The sequence below is a fragment of the Saimiri boliviensis genome, chromosome X, assembly GCF_048565385.1.
Source record: "Saimiri boliviensis isolate mSaiBol1 chromosome X, mSaiBol1.pri, whole genome shotgun sequence".
In the NCBI taxonomy this organism is placed as follows: Eukaryota; Metazoa; Chordata; class Mammalia; order Primates; family Cebidae; genus Saimiri; species Saimiri boliviensis.
The window spans coordinates 10,535,852-10,552,452 of record NC_133470.1 but is presented as its reverse complement, the minus strand read 5'-3'; the positions used below and the strand labels follow the sequence as shown (position 1 = coordinate 10,552,452).

The 16,601-nt window shown below is 41.1% G+C and overlaps 1 protein-coding gene across 6 annotated transcripts in view; it reads left to right on the top strand.

Moving 5' to 3' along the window:
* The window catches only part of GPM6B (glycoprotein M6B), a 166,947-nt gene extending 152,051 nt beyond the window's left edge, over positions 1-14,896 (top strand). For 3 of the 6 annotated variants that reach the window (XM_010336501.2, XM_003920325.3, XM_010336498.2), the window contains 5 exons: positions 223-379; positions 6,126-6,297; positions 8,408-8,481; positions 9,791-9,856; positions 12,820-14,896. In XM_010336501.2, the coding sequence (XP_010334803.1) occupies positions 223-379; positions 6,126-6,297; positions 8,408-8,481; positions 9,791-9,856; positions 12,820-12,969 (619 nt within the window). In that variant the 3' untranslated portion in view covers positions 12,970-14,896. Of the gene's footprint in view, positions 1-222; positions 380-6,125; positions 6,298-8,407; positions 8,482-9,790; positions 9,857-11,276 lie in introns of all 6 variants that reach the window. The other 3 variants (XM_003920322.3, XM_003920324.3, XM_003920323.3) reach the window with 1 other exon arrangement.
* The last annotated feature ends 1,705 nt before the right edge of the window (positions 14,897-16,601 follow it).

The window sequence follows — 16,601 nt, the reverse complement described above, 5'->3', positions numbered from 1 at the left end:
CTGAGCAAAGGAAGACACTTCCATGTTTGGAAGGAAGGCCCAGGTTGCTGGGACGCGGGCAGGGATGCCCGCCCAGGATGCCCCCCAAGTCCACCAAAGCCATCAGTAGGGCGAGTGATGCTCTCCCAGGAACATCCCCCTCATGTCCTCTCTCCAGTGTCCAGAAACAGTCACTACCAGGCAGTGAATTTAATGCTTCAGGATCTCTTCTTCCCTTTGTAGGATACAACTGATGCAGTATGTCATCTATGGAATTGCATCCTTTTTCTTCTTGTATGGGATCATTCTGTTGGCAGAAGGCTTTTACACCACAAGTGCAGTGAAAGAACTGCACGGTGAGTTTAAAACAACTGCCTGTGGCCGATGCATCAGTGGAATGGTGAGTGTGAACCTCTGATAACTTCTTGTTTGATATACAACCAGAGCCATGCCTTGATGTATTTCCTTGTATTTGGCAAAAGGTACCAGATCCGCAGCGTGGATGTGGTGGGTCCATGACACAAACATTGCCCTTACCAATTTAGAGTTAGGACTATAAACACCTTCAACATGTTATTGCTAATAAATTAAAATCTATGGCTGGTAGAAATAAATTAAATGTTTCCATCAGTGTAAAGGTGACAAGGGTGCTGAAGATTTTTCAGATGTCAAGTTCTCACTCTAGAAGGAGCTAACTTTCGTGTGGTCTCAGTGCTCCCTTTTGGTTGTCTTTAAATATGGGTCGTGGCTATAAAGACATACATGGACTATGGAAAATCATCCCGATCCTTCTGTGAGTATTTACCAGCACCTGCTGTACAGAGGGCCCAGCTGGGCTTTGCTAGCCACTAGAGGTACAAAGATTCCAACACAGGCTCCTTCCTCAAGCAGCTTATAGTCTGAGACAGGGGTTAGCAAACTATGGACTGTGGGCCAAATTTGGCCTGATTTTTGTGCACCTCAAGAGCTAAGAATTTTTTTTTTATGAGACAAAGTATCAATTTGTCTCCAAGGCTGGAGGGCAGTGGTGTGATCACCACTCACTGCAACCTCTGCCTCCCGGGTTCAAGTGATTCTCCTGCCTCAGCCTCCTGAGTAGCTGGGATTACAGGTGCCCACCACCACCCTGGCTAATTTTTGTATTTTTAGCAGAGACAGGGTTTCACCATGTTGGCTAGGCTGGTCTTGGAACTCCTGACCTCAGATGATTCGCCCACCTCAGCCTCCCAAAGTGCTGGGATTACAGGCGTGAGCCATCGCACCCAGCCAAGAATTTATTTTATTTTTTTGAGATAGGGTCTTGCTCTGTCACCCAGGCTGGAGTGCAGTGGCATGATCACAGCTCACTGCAACCTCTGCCTCCCAGGCTGAAGTGATCCTCCAGTCTCAGCCTCCCTAGTAGCCGGGCTTATAGGTACACTCCACCACACCCAGCTAATTTTTGTATCTTTTGTAGTGATGGGGTTTCACCATGTTGCCTAGGCTGGTCTCAAACTCCTGGCTCAAGCTGTCCTCCCGCCTTGGATTCCCAAAGTGTTGGAATTACAGGCATGAGCCACTGTGCCTGGTCAAGAATGCCTTTTATATCTTTCAAAGGTTAGAAAAAATGAGTATTTCATGATACATGAAAATTATAAGAAATTCTAGTTTTGATGATCCTAAACAAGGTTTCATTGGCACATAGCCATGCCTATTCATTTGCATATTAGCTATGACTGCCTTCATGCTACAAAATATGAAGCAGAGGGCCGGGCGCGGTGGCTCACGCCTGTAATCCCAGCACTTTGGGAGGCCGAGGACAGTGGATCACGAGGGCAACAGAGCGAGACCATCCTGGTCAACATGGTGAAACCCTGTCTCTACTAAAAATACAAAAATTAGCTGGGCATGGTGGCACGTGCCTGTAATCCCAGCTACTCAGGAGGCTGAGGCAGGAGAATTGCCTGAACCCAGGAGGCGGAGGTTGCGGTGAGAAGAGATCGCGCCATTGCACTCCAGCCTGGGTAACAAGAGCGAAACTCCGTCTCAAAAAAAAAAAAAAAAAAAAGAAAAGAAAAATATGAAGCAGATTGGAGCAGTTGCCGCAGAGACCATACGTGGCCTGCAAAGCCTAAATGGTTTCCTATCTAGTCCTTTGCAATAAGATAGCGTTTGCTGGCCTCTGGTCTAGAGGAGGACTGATCTTAACAATGGGTCATTAAAAGACAGGGTTAAAAAGTGCTTCATCACAAAAGAAAATGGTCCTTCTCAAAGAGGAAAAGGCTCTCCATCCAGAGCCTAGGAGGGGAGAAGTATTTATGGAGTTTGATTTTTGGCACTTTGAATTTCAGTTTCTAAATAGAATTGGCAGCCTGGTGCGGTGGCTGACACCTGTAATCCCAGAACTTTGGGAGGCCGAGGCAGGCAAATCACCTGAGATGAGGAGTTCGAGACCAGCCTGGCCAATGTGGCGAAACCCCATCTCTACTAAAAATACAATTAGCCAGGCATGGTGGCGCATGCCTATAGTCCCACGTAATCGGGAGGCTGAGGCAGGAGAATCACTTGAACCTCAAGGCAGAGGCTATGAATGAATGAATCAGTCTTTCTGAGGGCAGCAGGGCAACAAGAAGGGTATTACAATGTGGAAAACACTCCTGTTGGAGTCCACAGGGCTGGCCACATCACAGGGGCCTGCTCCTCAGCCCCTCCCCAGCCCTGCCTGTCCCCTTTGCTCTCTCACATCAGCCATGGGCCCAACTCCACAGTCTGTGTTCCACCCCACACCCGCCCCTTCCAGAAGCAGCACCCCAGGAAGTAACTGAGCAGAGCATCATCAGCTGCATGGATCCAGATGCCAGTCTTTACGTTTGTCTGGAATGGCCATTTGAAAAAAAAAAAAAAATTCATTTATTATTATTATTTTTTGGAATGGCCATTTGTGGGACTTCAGAATGGTCCAGCCGGGCTTAAGCCTGTCCACCCCTCTCAAGGACAGATAATAGTCTTGACAGATAGTGTCATTTGATGTGATTTCAGAAAACCATGTTCTGAAAAGAAACTACCTACAGGGTTCCATTAGTCATCTGCTGAACAATTTTAATTCTTTGCCAGTTTGGACCTCCCCAATTCCAAACAGGGTCCTCGTTTCATGTTGGTTTTTAAAGATTCAGTTCGCAGAACAAAGGAGTAGATTAATTTGAGTTTTTAGAGTAAATCGTATTTCAATAAAGCTGTTATTAAAAAAAAAATAAAAAGAAGAGACGACTGAACAAGTCAAGGGAATGGTTACTTTTGTGAGGGAAGGAGGCAGCTGTGTGGAGGGAGAGGGAAAATAGCCACAAAAAGTAGGAATCCTCCAAAGGGAAAAAAAAAAACACACCTCCTCTCAGCTTTAAAATGGCTGCTTTCCCCCTCACTTCTACCCATCAAGTTTCAAAAATAAAGAGGTCTGAGGGCTGGGCACAGTGGCTCAAGCCTGTAATCCCACCGCTTTGGGAGGCCGAGGTGGGTGGATCACGAGGGCAAGAGATCGAGACCATCCTAATCAACATAGTGAAACCCCGTTTCTACTAAAAATGCAAAACTTAGCTGGGCATGGTGGCACGTGCCTGTAGTCCCAGCTACTCAGGAGGCTGAGGCAGGAGAATCACTTAAACCCAGGAAGCAGAGGTTGCGTTGAGCCGAGACCGTGCCATTGCACTCCAGCCTGGGTAAAAATAAACTTAAAAAGGTCTGGTTTCTGCCAGGGCACAGCATTAAGTCATCCACTGCTTGATGTTTAACATTTTTGGATCCTTTGAGCATTGGTCGGGACAAAGCACATGGTGGAGGGAAGAGGAGCTTGTACAAGCCATTGGCACTTCACCTAGAGATGGGGACACCGTGTGGGATCCCCAGCCCACCTAGCATGGCTTGCTTTCAGCTCGTATGTCAGATTTTGTTCGAGAAAGTCGAAAAGCCCCTTTAGACTGGAAAGGAGCTCGGCCATCTTCCTTGATTTCATCGCCAGTCATTCATGTGCTGGCTGCATCCCTGGGCACTGGCACCTCATGTGCTTCAGTTTCATCCATATGCTCAAGGGATCACAGTGCTGACCTGAAGGGTGTGAGGAAGATCCAGGTGATGGCACAGACCTGAGGATGCTGGGGAAACAGGACAGAAAGTCAGGTGAGGTGGAGAAGGTGGACGAGCTCTGCCCAGGGAAGCAAAGCCACTACTCCGACAGCAAAGCCTTTCGTCTCCTCAGTCCTGTGAACCCAAAAGTATCTAAAAAAGGTATCAGCCGATTTAGAAAGTTTATTTTGCCAAAGTTAAGGATGTGCCCATGACACAGTCTCAGGAGGTCCTGACAACATGGGCACAAGGTGGTCGGGGCACAGCTTGGTTTTATACATTTTAGGGAGACGTGAGACATTAATAAATGTAATATGTACGTTGGTTCTGTCCAGAAAGGTGGGGACAACTCGAAGCAGGGAGGGGGCTTCCAGGTCACAGGTAGGTGAGAGGCAAATGGTTCTTTTGGATCTCTCATCAGCCTTTCACTGAATATACAATTCACATGGGAGAGGAGGGTAGGGGAATAGTCACTTATGCCTGGTCTGGCTTTAGTGAAACAACAGGGCAGAGGAAGCAATTAGATATGTATTTGTCTCACGTGAGCCTCAGAGGGATGACTTTGAGCTCTGTCTGTCCTTTGTCCACAAGGAATTTCCTTGTGGGCAAGTTGTGAGGGAGGTATCTTATCTTTGGAGCTATCTTGTTTAGGAATAGAATGAGAGGTATGCCTGTCCAGTTTCCAGCTTGACTTTTCCCTTTGGCTTAGTGATTTGGGGATGCTCTTTTGTAGTCCTGTGTGGGAGGCTTGTGCCCAGGAGCTCACTGAGGAAGCAGCTCTGGACACTGGAGGCCACCGTGACAGGGCAAGCCCGCAGCAGGGCCCTCCAGGAGGGGACAATAACCTTCCCTCTGGAGTCCTGGCTTCTGACAGAAAGGAAGGCTCACTGAAGCCAAGAACCACCAGCTCCCTCCTGCTCAGGTCCTGTTTTCTTTTTAAAGGGGAAGAAAAAAAAAAACCTAGTCTGGAGCAGCAGTGGGAGGAAGTGGGAGGTGAAACTGCTGAAATCTGCTTCTCTGAGTATTTTTGGAGATGCAAATGCTTCCTTGCAATGAAAGGGAAAGTGTCTTGTTTCTGCAGTTTCCTGGTGTTGTGACCATCAGGGGTGGTCTCGAACTGCCCAGGTATCTCCTGTGGTGCAGAAAGTTAGGGGGGACCATCAGGTCTCCACCATCGGCTTATAAATAGAAAAGCCAAACTAGCACTCCACACCCTCACCCACACCCCCTGTGAGTGCACCTTCTGAGAACACAAATACTGTGTTTTTGAGGCCACCTTACAAAGCTCTCTGAAGAATGGTCAAGGCAGAGGTCATGAGGAAAGCCAAGCAACTGGATTCTATTCTTTGGAATTGCCCACAGCAATGTGTGGGTGAACACCTGAAGCTTTTTCCTGAAGCCGATGCTTTGCTTGCAAAGCTGCCGTGAATCTTAAAAACAAAGCTAGAGGAAAATGAGAATTTTATAGATCATGCATTAAGGTTGTGTCCATGATTATTTGAAACTTTTGGTAATGTCAGATTCGGGAAACTAGCGAAGTTCTTTTTGAGAGAGGGCTTATGGTAATTGCTATTCTCTATGAGCCAACCTGTATGAAAAATAAAGTTTTGAGACATTAATATGAAGTTATAATTCTGTAGTATATAGAATGCATCCAGAGTTGATCCCACGTTGAGTAGGATGCTCTGCGTTTTCAGAACTGGTATTTAGAAGGAGCACCTCTTGAGAGGCTTCCACTAATTAGCTCTGTGACCTTGGATTAGTGAGATCACCCCTTGGGGTCTCCTGTCCTTGTTAAGAGTGACACACAAGAGGCCCCGATGTTGCTTAGGGCACTCCAATTCTAGATCCTCTAGCTCTGAGGAGTGTGGCTGGCACTTACTTCCCCATGTTCCTTTGTGCTAGGTTTTCCTTCTTGATGCCAATGCTGGGGCGAGTGTTCCCACAATGTGTTCCACAGGTCAGTGTCAGGCCTGAAAATGAACAATCCTCCCACTCAGGGGACGCACCTACCTGTTTCAGTGATTGTCCTTCCTCTCATTTCGGCCTAGTTTGTTTTCCTCACCTATGTGCTTGGAGTGGCCTGGCTGGGTGTGTTTGGTTTCTCAGCGGTGCCCGTGTTTATGTTCTACAACATATGGTCAACTTGTGAAGTCATCAAGTCACCGCAGACCAACGGGACCACGGGTGTGGAGCAGATCTGTGTGGATATCCGACAATATGGTACTTCCTTCTTATTTACCCGCCCCCCCCCAAATTAATTATCCTCTGTTGCATATGTCTGGACCTTAATTATTACATGGGCATCCTTTTAATTGTTATGATCTGTTTCATCCCTTCTATTAGAGTACTTTTATAGTTTTCCCTTCAACATGCTATTTCCTGGGTGGAAACATCAGGGAGGCTTTTAAGCTTGCTAGAAGGTGTCAAGATTTCGTTATATTTTCATGTTAAGTGTGCAGTAAAAGAAGCTTTTCATAATGTGAAACTATAATGTAGTTCAATCAAAAACTTGGATCTCTGCTATAAAAAGATTATATATTTTCCTTTATTTTCAGTTTTATACATCCAACTTTCCATTCAAAATAATACTGCACACATTGTATATAATTCAATGAATTTGTACATCCAACTCCTCAAATCTGGTCTTTTTAAAATGACCAACTGCTTAAACCTCATCTGTACTAAAAAATGCAACATTAGATTCAGACATATTTTAAAGTCATCAGAACATACTCTATAAAAATCGTCAGTTGTTGGAAACCAGTTCAAACATTTTCTAAAGAGCTAGATCCTTATAATAGGGATCTAAGGTTGGTTCATTGTGACAAGCCCCAGAAGAGACGATTGGCTCTTCCTGTCGATTAATTTGGGACTTGACTTCACTGCTGAGTAAGAGAAGACAGCATCCTAAGGTAGGAGTCTATATTACTGCTTCCAGCCAGGATGGTAGGAAATCTTTTCTTGGCAGAAACAACCAGTGGGGAAGAAAGCGTTCACCAGAATTGAAGAGGAAATAACTGTACTTCCAGAGCTTTTCTGGAGAGAGATGACTATTTCATTTTTGCTGCTTGTTTTTCTCATGTGGCTTTAGTCTCAATGTCTTACCTTACAACGTAATACTAAATTTGCTTGAAACTGCCCATCAGACTACTGTTCTTTTTGAAAGATCTAAAAACAGAGCCTAAAGTTGGCTGTTAAAGTATATCATTTCCCTATTCCTTAAAAATCAGTGTGTTTTGCCACAAATTTTTGGTAGTCAGCCATCTTCTAAAATCCTCTATATTTGCCTATTTATTGTTGAATTTACTAGTTTCACTGGCAGGTTGGGGTCGTTTCCCATTCTTCTGAGGTATAAAGATGTACTCTTGGCCTATGTCAAGGATGAAAGGAACAAGGACCTTTTTTTTCTTCTAATACTCCTTTCCTTATCTCCTAGAAGTGTTTAATATTTAAGCACAAACTTATGCGTTAACGGGGGAAAAGCTGCAGCCCACTAGACAATTGTCATTGCAGAGCAGCCTCAGGGTTACAGTGAGAGAAACGACAGTTTGTCCCACCCTCTGGGGTAAAGGACAGTAGTGTTTTTTTTTTTTTTAATTTCCAATTTTTCAGTCCTATTTTCTGATACATTTATAAGACATAAAAATGAATATAAAAAGAAAGACAAAGTACAAATCCAGCATTTTTTATTAGATTCCCACAAACAAATTACTCCATTTGCCATGAAAGTCTGAGTGTATACTGGCAATTTTGGAACATAACTCCTGGTGGGCTACTAACCAAGAGCTTGAACAGCAAGGCCACAGACCACAACATTCATGAAGAAATGTTTTTGGCCTCAGTGTGATAAAATGCTTTCTGAGGTGGTTGTCCTGCAGTAACTATAGTGAAAACCTGGCTTTGAAAATTAATCTTTACAAATATGAACCCTCACTGAACAAAGCACAATTTGTAGGGGAAAAAATATCAGGCTGTTTAAATCTCTTTTTTTGGGCGGTGGGGGACGGAGTTTCGCTCTTGTTACCCAGGCTGGAGTGCAATGGCGCGATCTCGGCTCACCGCAACCTCCGCCTCCTGGGTTCAAGCAATTCTCCTGCCTCAGCCTCCTGTGTTTAAATCTCTTATGGACTAGTTGGCTTTGCTTTTGGCCTATTGTCCAAATGGGGCTATTTATTCCAAAATGCTTGTTCTGTAGACAGCAAATCCATCAATTCTTAATGAAGAACACAGCCTACAATTACACTGTAACTAGCATCCAAAGTAGTGGGGTCTATTAAAAACATGAGGCACTATAGTTTGTACTAACATCCTATTGGGGTTCCTTTTACAGGCATCATTCCTTGGAATGCATTCCCAGGAAAAATATGTGGCTCTGCCCTGGAGAACATCTGCAACACAAATGAGGTAAACTTATCACAGTTCAGAGGGCTCGTAAGAATAACCCTTGAGTATTAGGCTGAGAAAAAGGGTTCTCCTAGCTATAGAAAGAGCAAGAGAGATGGCTAAAATGCTATTAAGGAAAGCTCCTTGTTTAGACTCTTTAAGACTGAGCTCTATGTAACCATCACTATTCAGCCATTTTCAACCTACAAAAATGGTCAGTTCATATGGTCCAGTCCATTTGGGGAGGATCCTTAAGAAATGGAGGACTTTTCCTTTGGGCAATAATTTAGAGGTGATCCGAAACCTACAAATCTAATAATACATCTAGATTCTTCTCACCTCTTCAGAAAGATTTCCAAAGTAGAACACATGTCACAGATGTAAGTTAATTTTCATAGAGGAGTCCCTCTATTTATGTATATATCCAATTTTTAATAAATGAGGCCACAGTTAATCATTTATGTTTCTGGAATGACTTGCTATTTCTCTGTTTCTCATTTATCCTTAATCGGGAGTATTTCCTAATACTTTGGTTTAAATCACCTCAGCCCTAGAATATTCTTGAGTCATTGGCTTTTAACTGTTTATAAAGCAAAATTCTTAAATGCATTCGTAGGTACTTGTATATTTAAGAAAATCCTGGCCCGGCATGCTGGCTCACGCTTGTAATCCCAGCACTTTGGGAGGCAGAGGTGGGCGGATCATGTGAGGTTGGGAGTTTGAGACCAGCCTGACCAACATGGGGAAACCCCATCTCTACTAAAAACCCAAAAATTAGCCAGGCATGGTGGTGCATGCCTGTAATCCCAGCTACTCTGGAGGCTGAGGCAGGACAATCAGGTGAACCTGGGAGATGGAGGTTGCGGTGAGCCAAGATCACACCATTGCACTCCAGCCTGGGCGACAAGAGCAAAACACACACACAAAATCCTGACATGCTTTTAGAAAACAGTGAGTTACAGAAATAATCAGCTCCTACCGTATCTGGCTTGTCATTTTGTATATCCATAATATGCAGTGTCTTGAAGCAAGTGCTCCCTGCCTTAGCTGCACATTACAGCCATCAAGGCAGCACTATAATATACTGATAGGTGAGGCCCAGCCCCTAGGTATTCAGATTTAATCAGTCTGGGAGGCAGTCTGAGCATCAGAAAGTTTTTAAGGCTCCCCAGGCAATCCCACCATGAGTCCAGAGCACAGAGAAGGCAGGCCTGTGCCCAGTCTTGCAGAGAATAGTTGCAAAGGAGACAGATGAAGCAGCATCCCAGAATGAGTGGAGGCCATTTCATTTCACATCAAATGCTTATGTTGGTGCCCTGTTCTTTTGTAGTTCTACATGTCCTATCACCTGTTCATTGTGGCCTGTGCAGGAGCTGGTGCCACCGTCATTGCCCTGGTGAGTAATAGCCCCAAGACCACCCTAGTCTAGCCCCCTCCCTCCAGCCTCTAAACGACAGATTTCCCTTCCAGCTTTTACCAGCCTATTGAAGCCAATGATTCTGGCACTCAACCTTGGTTAATTGGCACCTGTGTTAACTTACCACATGTAGTTTGCAGACAGTATTAGTTGGCTGCCTTGGCACCGACTGTAGGTGATGTAATTTGGACTGTGGAAAGAAGAGAGGGTATCAACACCTGTCAGCTAGGCCTAGCATATTACCTTGTTGCACTGAGCACTTAGCTCATATACTTTAGTCATAGACAAATGAAATGCTCACATGAGGCATTACCCATTTCTTTACCAAGGAATATTCATTTCCAAATGTAAATATGCACATATACATATATTTATATAGTCAACTCTCATACACAGTAGCTGTGTTTCATAAAGTCACCTCAAGCACTGAATGAGCAAATGCTGGACCACTCCTCCTAGGGAAAATACATGAGTAGGTTCCTGTGAGCCTTTGGTCACATAATTTTCATCAACCTATCAACACAGTTTGTTTTGTGTGTTTCTGTGTAAATACACCTTATTTAATATATATTGTTGATTCCTTAATATTGAATTCATGGCCAGTAGCACTATCCCTCATGGATCAACAAAGCTTCTCTAATGAATGTTTTCTCTGGTTAGGCAGTTTGCAACCTTCTTGCTCTTAGGGACACTAGACAGCACTGCAGCACTATGCTTAGGAGCCCTTTTAAGCAGCAAAATCACCCAGAAAAGCACCAAAATGTGAGAAACGTGAACTAAATATACTTTGAGTATACTTATTTACAGTCTAAGAGCTGAAACATGAAGGCAGAGTGTTGTTTGTTCAACCTCAGCTAGGAATGTGCATACTGGGCAACTCAACTTTCACCGCTCTGCACGTCTGCTAATAACTGTGAAAGAAGTGCCTCAAGTATTAAGGGTTACAAATGAATCTTAGCAAGTGGGCAGAGTCACAAATATGGAATCTACAAGTAATGAAAATCAACTGTATAAACACACGCTCTTATGTATCTTTGTATACATGTAATTTTGGAGGGCTTGGTTTGTGATTTGAGGAAAACCAAGATTGGTAGAGCAAGGGGAAAATCTCAGCTGCTTGTAAATTAGTCATTCCCAGTTTTTCTGACTATTAAATCATTCTCTTCAAACACATCCAAGTCCTTTTAATAAACTTACTGAAGGCAGAACTAATGACTTAGATTGTACATGTGTGATGAGAAAAAGTTTGTGTTAGATAGGAAAACTGTCTCTTGCGATTTTAAGGGGGAAGAAACATCTTAGACTATGAGCAGGCACCCGTCCCCAGCCAAGTTTAGAAGTGTCATGGCATCGGCTCACTGCCTGTATCTTACTGTCCTGTTTTGTTCTCTTCCACCAGCTGATCTACATGATGGCTACTACATATAACTATGCGGTTTTGAAGTTTAAGAGTCGGGAAGATTGCTGCACTAAATTCTAAATTGCATAAGGAGTTTTAGAGAGCTATGCTCTGTAGCATGAAATATCACTGACACTCCAGACTAAAGCAGAGTCTAGGTTTCTGCAGTTTTGTTACAGTAATTTGTAAATAGCTTTTAGTATACTCATCTTGCATGGTAGATTAATAAGATGACTTACTGTACATGAATTACACAATAATGAGATCTGGCTATTTCCACATTTTGAAAAGGATTCAGTTATTTACTGACACTGGTGAGCATCCTTTGAAAAATATGTTCTCATACTTAAACTTTAGAGAGCAGTATCTTTAAATGAAGTATTAACACTTTGGAATAATTACATTTTGTTATTTTTGATTGCTTGATAACCAGTTTCAATGATGAAAATGAAAAGGGCTGAAGATGAAATGGAAGAGAACTGTTTTAAGCTGGATTTTGTTTTGTCACACTCTTTCTGGAAAATACTTAGCAAATATTTTCTAAATTTAAAACAATTCTTTAATGATTTCATGGTTGACCACCAAATGACCATCAACTAAGCCAGATGAAAATTTGGGGGGAAAAAAAAAAAAAGTCACCCAGTTTCTCTGGGGAAAAAAAAAAAAAATTCATATTTGGATAGTGTTTTTTTTCTTCACAACACAATCATTCCTTTAGAACCCACAAAATTGGTAACCTTAAATTGTGTTTTGGTAAGTAGTAACTGTTTCCTCATAGCTAGTTCTCAAACTGCATGTAATATTTTAAAGGGAAGAGAAACTAGGCCTGGACATGAAGGTCTCAAATATGTTGAGATGGAAGTATGATCTATAAGGAACTTGAGATGTGGATTTATTTTGTAGGAAATAGGAAAATAAACAGAAAAGAAGTGTTTGCTGCAAAGTGTAAAGAATGATACTGAGGATTTTTACATTTTATGAAATGAAATAATGGCATTTACAAAATGAAAAGTAGTTTCACAACTAAATTTTGTTAACAGACTGCATGCTTATACTTTTAATTTTGGTTTTGACTTTTTTTCCATGTTGACTATGTAGTTTATTTACTCAAAAATAAACATTGTTCATACTTTTAGGCCTTTGGGGGAATTGATTTTTATCCACAGGTAGAAAATGTGTTTGCACATACTACACTTATTTAAAATATACACTGTGTTCCTGAACTTCTGCATTGGTCTTTAAAATTACTCTCAAAATGGTAAAGAAGCACCCTCTCATATTTCATTTTTGCTTTTTCTTAACAATACCTTTGGCCATTTTTTTTTCCAGTTCACTATGTTTGTCTACTAACTTTTCTTCAGCCTTTTAATGCAAAGCCAACTAGTAGAGCATGCTTACAGGATCTGACAGCTCTGCTAGTAGAGAGAGTATTAATACAGAATAACCTTCGCCCCCTTTAAAGTCAAGTCCGTCTAATCTAACTAGCGCCTCGCTTTGCCTTCTCACATGCTCACTAGCCATCATGCTCACCCTTCTCTTCCAGATCCACTTCCTCATGATACTGTCTTCTAACTGGGCTTACTTAAAGGATGCGAGCAAAATGCAGGCTTACCAGGATATCAAAGCAAAGGAAGAACAGGAACTGCAAGATATCCAGTCTCGGTCAAAAGAACAACTCAATTCTTACACATAAATGTTTGCCAGAGTGTTTCAGCGACGTATTTACAGCTCTGACAAATCATCAGCTGCTCTGCAGTACAGATGTGTATCCCACCAAACTAACGTAGATGTACAAACACTTCACTGTCTGTCTCAAGCTGCTGGGATGTATCTCTAGGAAAACCTTCCAGTGGGTAAATCTTTTTCTTTAGAGCAAATATTGGAGGTTTCATGTTAGCCATTTTAAAAGGCAACACTTTGACAAAATGATCGTTCATACTTTGGGAATTTGTGGCATGTTCACATTTATTGCTAGAGCAATTCTAAGACACTCAATGGAATATGTCATACTCTTTGATAGGGACCTGTGACATGCCAGCATCAAGGGGTAAGACCATAAATCCACATATTTTCGGACATCTGTCCTCTAAGTGTTATCTATATAGGAAACAAAATGGTATTTTATTTCATTTATGTAAAATGTGTGGTGTGAAGTTCCATTTCTGACAGCTGACATTTATTAAACTTTGGCTCAAAGTTAACATGATTCTTATGACTGACTTTTCAAAGTAGCTTTTCCCTCCCAAGTCCCAGACCCATTAATTTCCTTAGCCAATCACAAATATATTTTTCAATAATGCTAAAATTAGCTGCAATCCCGCTGACCCCACTACAAAAGAATCTGACTCATTGACAAGCTTTCCAGAAGCAATTTTATAATAGCATTTTATCAAAATACTGATCCAGTTTTCATTATTTGTGGGAAATAAATGTCAGCTCTGCCTTAATGAGTATTTGCTTTAAATATCTAAGAATTTATATCATAACCAGAGACCCAAATATCTTTCACAGAATTTTGTTCCATAAATGCTTTTCTTAATAAGAAGTGTTACCTTATTAAAATGACCACCATTCGAAACCATTTTTCTGTGGTCTGGATATTAAGTTTACAGTTTCATACCAACTATTGAAAACCTAATTGCAAATTGACCACAGACCTCTAACCTCCTACTTTTATAGACTTGAATACTTAAGTAATTTAAATTAGGGTTGGTTTTCATTTTTTCTTACCTAAATCTTAATTTCCTGGAATAATAAAGTTTGATGTTCAGCAAGGAAACTGCTTGAGTTTAAGCCATTTTCAAAAGAAACTTGCCTTCTACATTATTGTGTTCCAGAACATTAAGTGACTATAGGTACTGGGTATTAGTGATGGTAAACTTTGTGTTGTTCTTTATGAAATGATCCATATAACTATTGGGTGCATCAGTGCTTTTCAAAGCGGCTGCTTACTATAGGGTTAACTATGTATATTCATTGTTAAGAGTTAACTTGTGGTTTGGCTGTTTCCTGGATTTTATAACATATACATGTGCAGAAATGTATTCAAATGAAAGGAAGCATACCTTTATCAAGATGCTATTAAAATTGAACATCAAGTATAATATTTCATTTGGATTCTTTTTTTTGGTTAATGCCTAAAAATGCCTATTTGGGATTTTTTTTTTTTTAATAGAGACAAGCTCTCTTCTGTGTAGAACAGTTGTTCCAAAATAGCTTAGTGTTTTGTTTTCCTGTTGCATGACATTTAACTATTCTTTCCAGCAGTGGAGGTGCTGTCAGAGTCCAGTGTTCTAGAAGAGGCAGTGTCTAAAGCCTAATTAATTTTACTTTTCTAATTCTGGTAGCTATTACCAGGAATTTTTGAAAGTTTTGTTTAAGTAGTCTAATATTTTTTATGTAAAGAGCATTAAATTTTGCTATGTATAAATTTTTGTAACCTAACAGTGAATCAATATTTTCTATCAGTGCCAAGGGCTTCCTGTAGTTCTATTCAAGTGTTACAATAAATATTTGTAGATAATAGTCAATACTTGTGTATGCTTATTTTAAAGATCTATTTAGGTGGAAATAGTTGTGGATGTACTAAGAGTAATGAAATAAAATTATAGCTTCATTCACTTGCCTTTTTACCATACATAAATTCTTTGTTCTCAGTATGGTGTCACTTTTGAATAATGTGCATAGTTAAGATTTCACGTTGGTATGGAACTCAAGTCTGAGTGTTACTTGTTTCATTTCTGACAAAAAATCTCACAATTTAAGAAAATATTATAATCCACTGGGCTGTACTGGGCACAGAACTGCCACTAGCACTTCTGTAGTTCTCTGTATAAAGAAAGAATTTTTCTGACTAGTTTTTTAAACAAATAAACACCATCTACCTATGAGATCAACAAGGCTTAAACTTGGGCAAAGTAGAAACAAAATAAGGGCCTGTGTGCAGTTATTTTTCAAACCAAAGGTACAAAAGTCTATTGAAAGATTCACTCAGGAATATAAAAAAACCTAGTTCTAACAGTTACTCTCTACAGAAGCAGAGCTAAATATGTTACTTAGGATTTTATTTTATAATCTGCTTAAACTCGTATCTGTCAACATGATTATGTATCTGATTTTCCGCATCTGACCTTTCTTAGTGAGGCCCAGCCTTTGTCACTATTGACACATGGCCATTCCTAAATGAGGTGCTGACTCTGGATCATCACCCTTTCTCGCATGGCAGGAAAACAATCAGGAGCTCAATTAGTGTGCTATTTGTCACACTACTTAGTATCTTCTGTTTAAGTAGCATTTTGTGTAATTAAGTCACATGAGTCACCAGAGGAAACTGTAAATAATGATTAAAATCACAAGCACCCTCTTAATTATCCACAGTGATCCTGCCACAAAACCTAGGGCCATCTAGAGGGCTGAGTAGAGATTTTCCAGTTCTATCTTGCAAAACTTGATTTTTAAGAGATAAAAATGAAGTCAATTATAAGGAAGGAGCCCAATCATTTAAAAACAAATGAAATACTTGAAGCCCATTCATTAAGTATGAGGACCAAAGGTTCCACTATCAAGTGCTATCTCAGTCTGTTCCTGCTGCTAGAACAAAATACCTTAGACTGGGTAACTTATAAAAACCAGAAATGTCTTACTTACAGTTTTAGAGGCTGGGAAGTCCAAGATCAAGGAACTGGCAGGTTGGACGTCTAGTGAAGGTCTGGTCTCTGCTTCCAAGATGGTGCCTTGTTGCTGTGTTCTCCAGAGGGGAGCAATGCAGTGTCTTCAAATGGTGGAAGGGCAAAAGGGCCTACCTAGCTAGTTCCATTGAGTCCTTTTATAAGGTCACTAATGCCACTCTTAGTCACCTGTGAAAGGCCCCATCTCTTAATTCCCCCCACCTCCAGTGTGATAGAACTAAATTCCAACATATTTGGAGGGACACATAGATTCAAACCACAGACGTCAAAAGTAAAAACCAGAGGCGATATCTTACTATTTCTAATGCCTAGAAAAATCTGTTTTTATGTTCTGGGAGAAAACAGGAGTGGGCTGGGAAAAACCACCTCCTGTTTTACAGGTGGCAGCCCAACTTTGGAGAGGAAAGAACACAGCTTAAACTTCAAAATGTAAGCCTGGAGTTGACCAATAAGATATGTTATACCCATTTAAAAATTTAAGACAAAAATAAGGAGGTTAAAAAAAAAAAAAACCCAGCTACTTTTAGTACAATGAATGAGAAATTCTATGACTGGAGAAGGGGTTTCACTTGACTATTCTTGGTTCATATACTCCAGTATCAAATATAATTATGGAAAAAAAAAAGCAAAACCCACA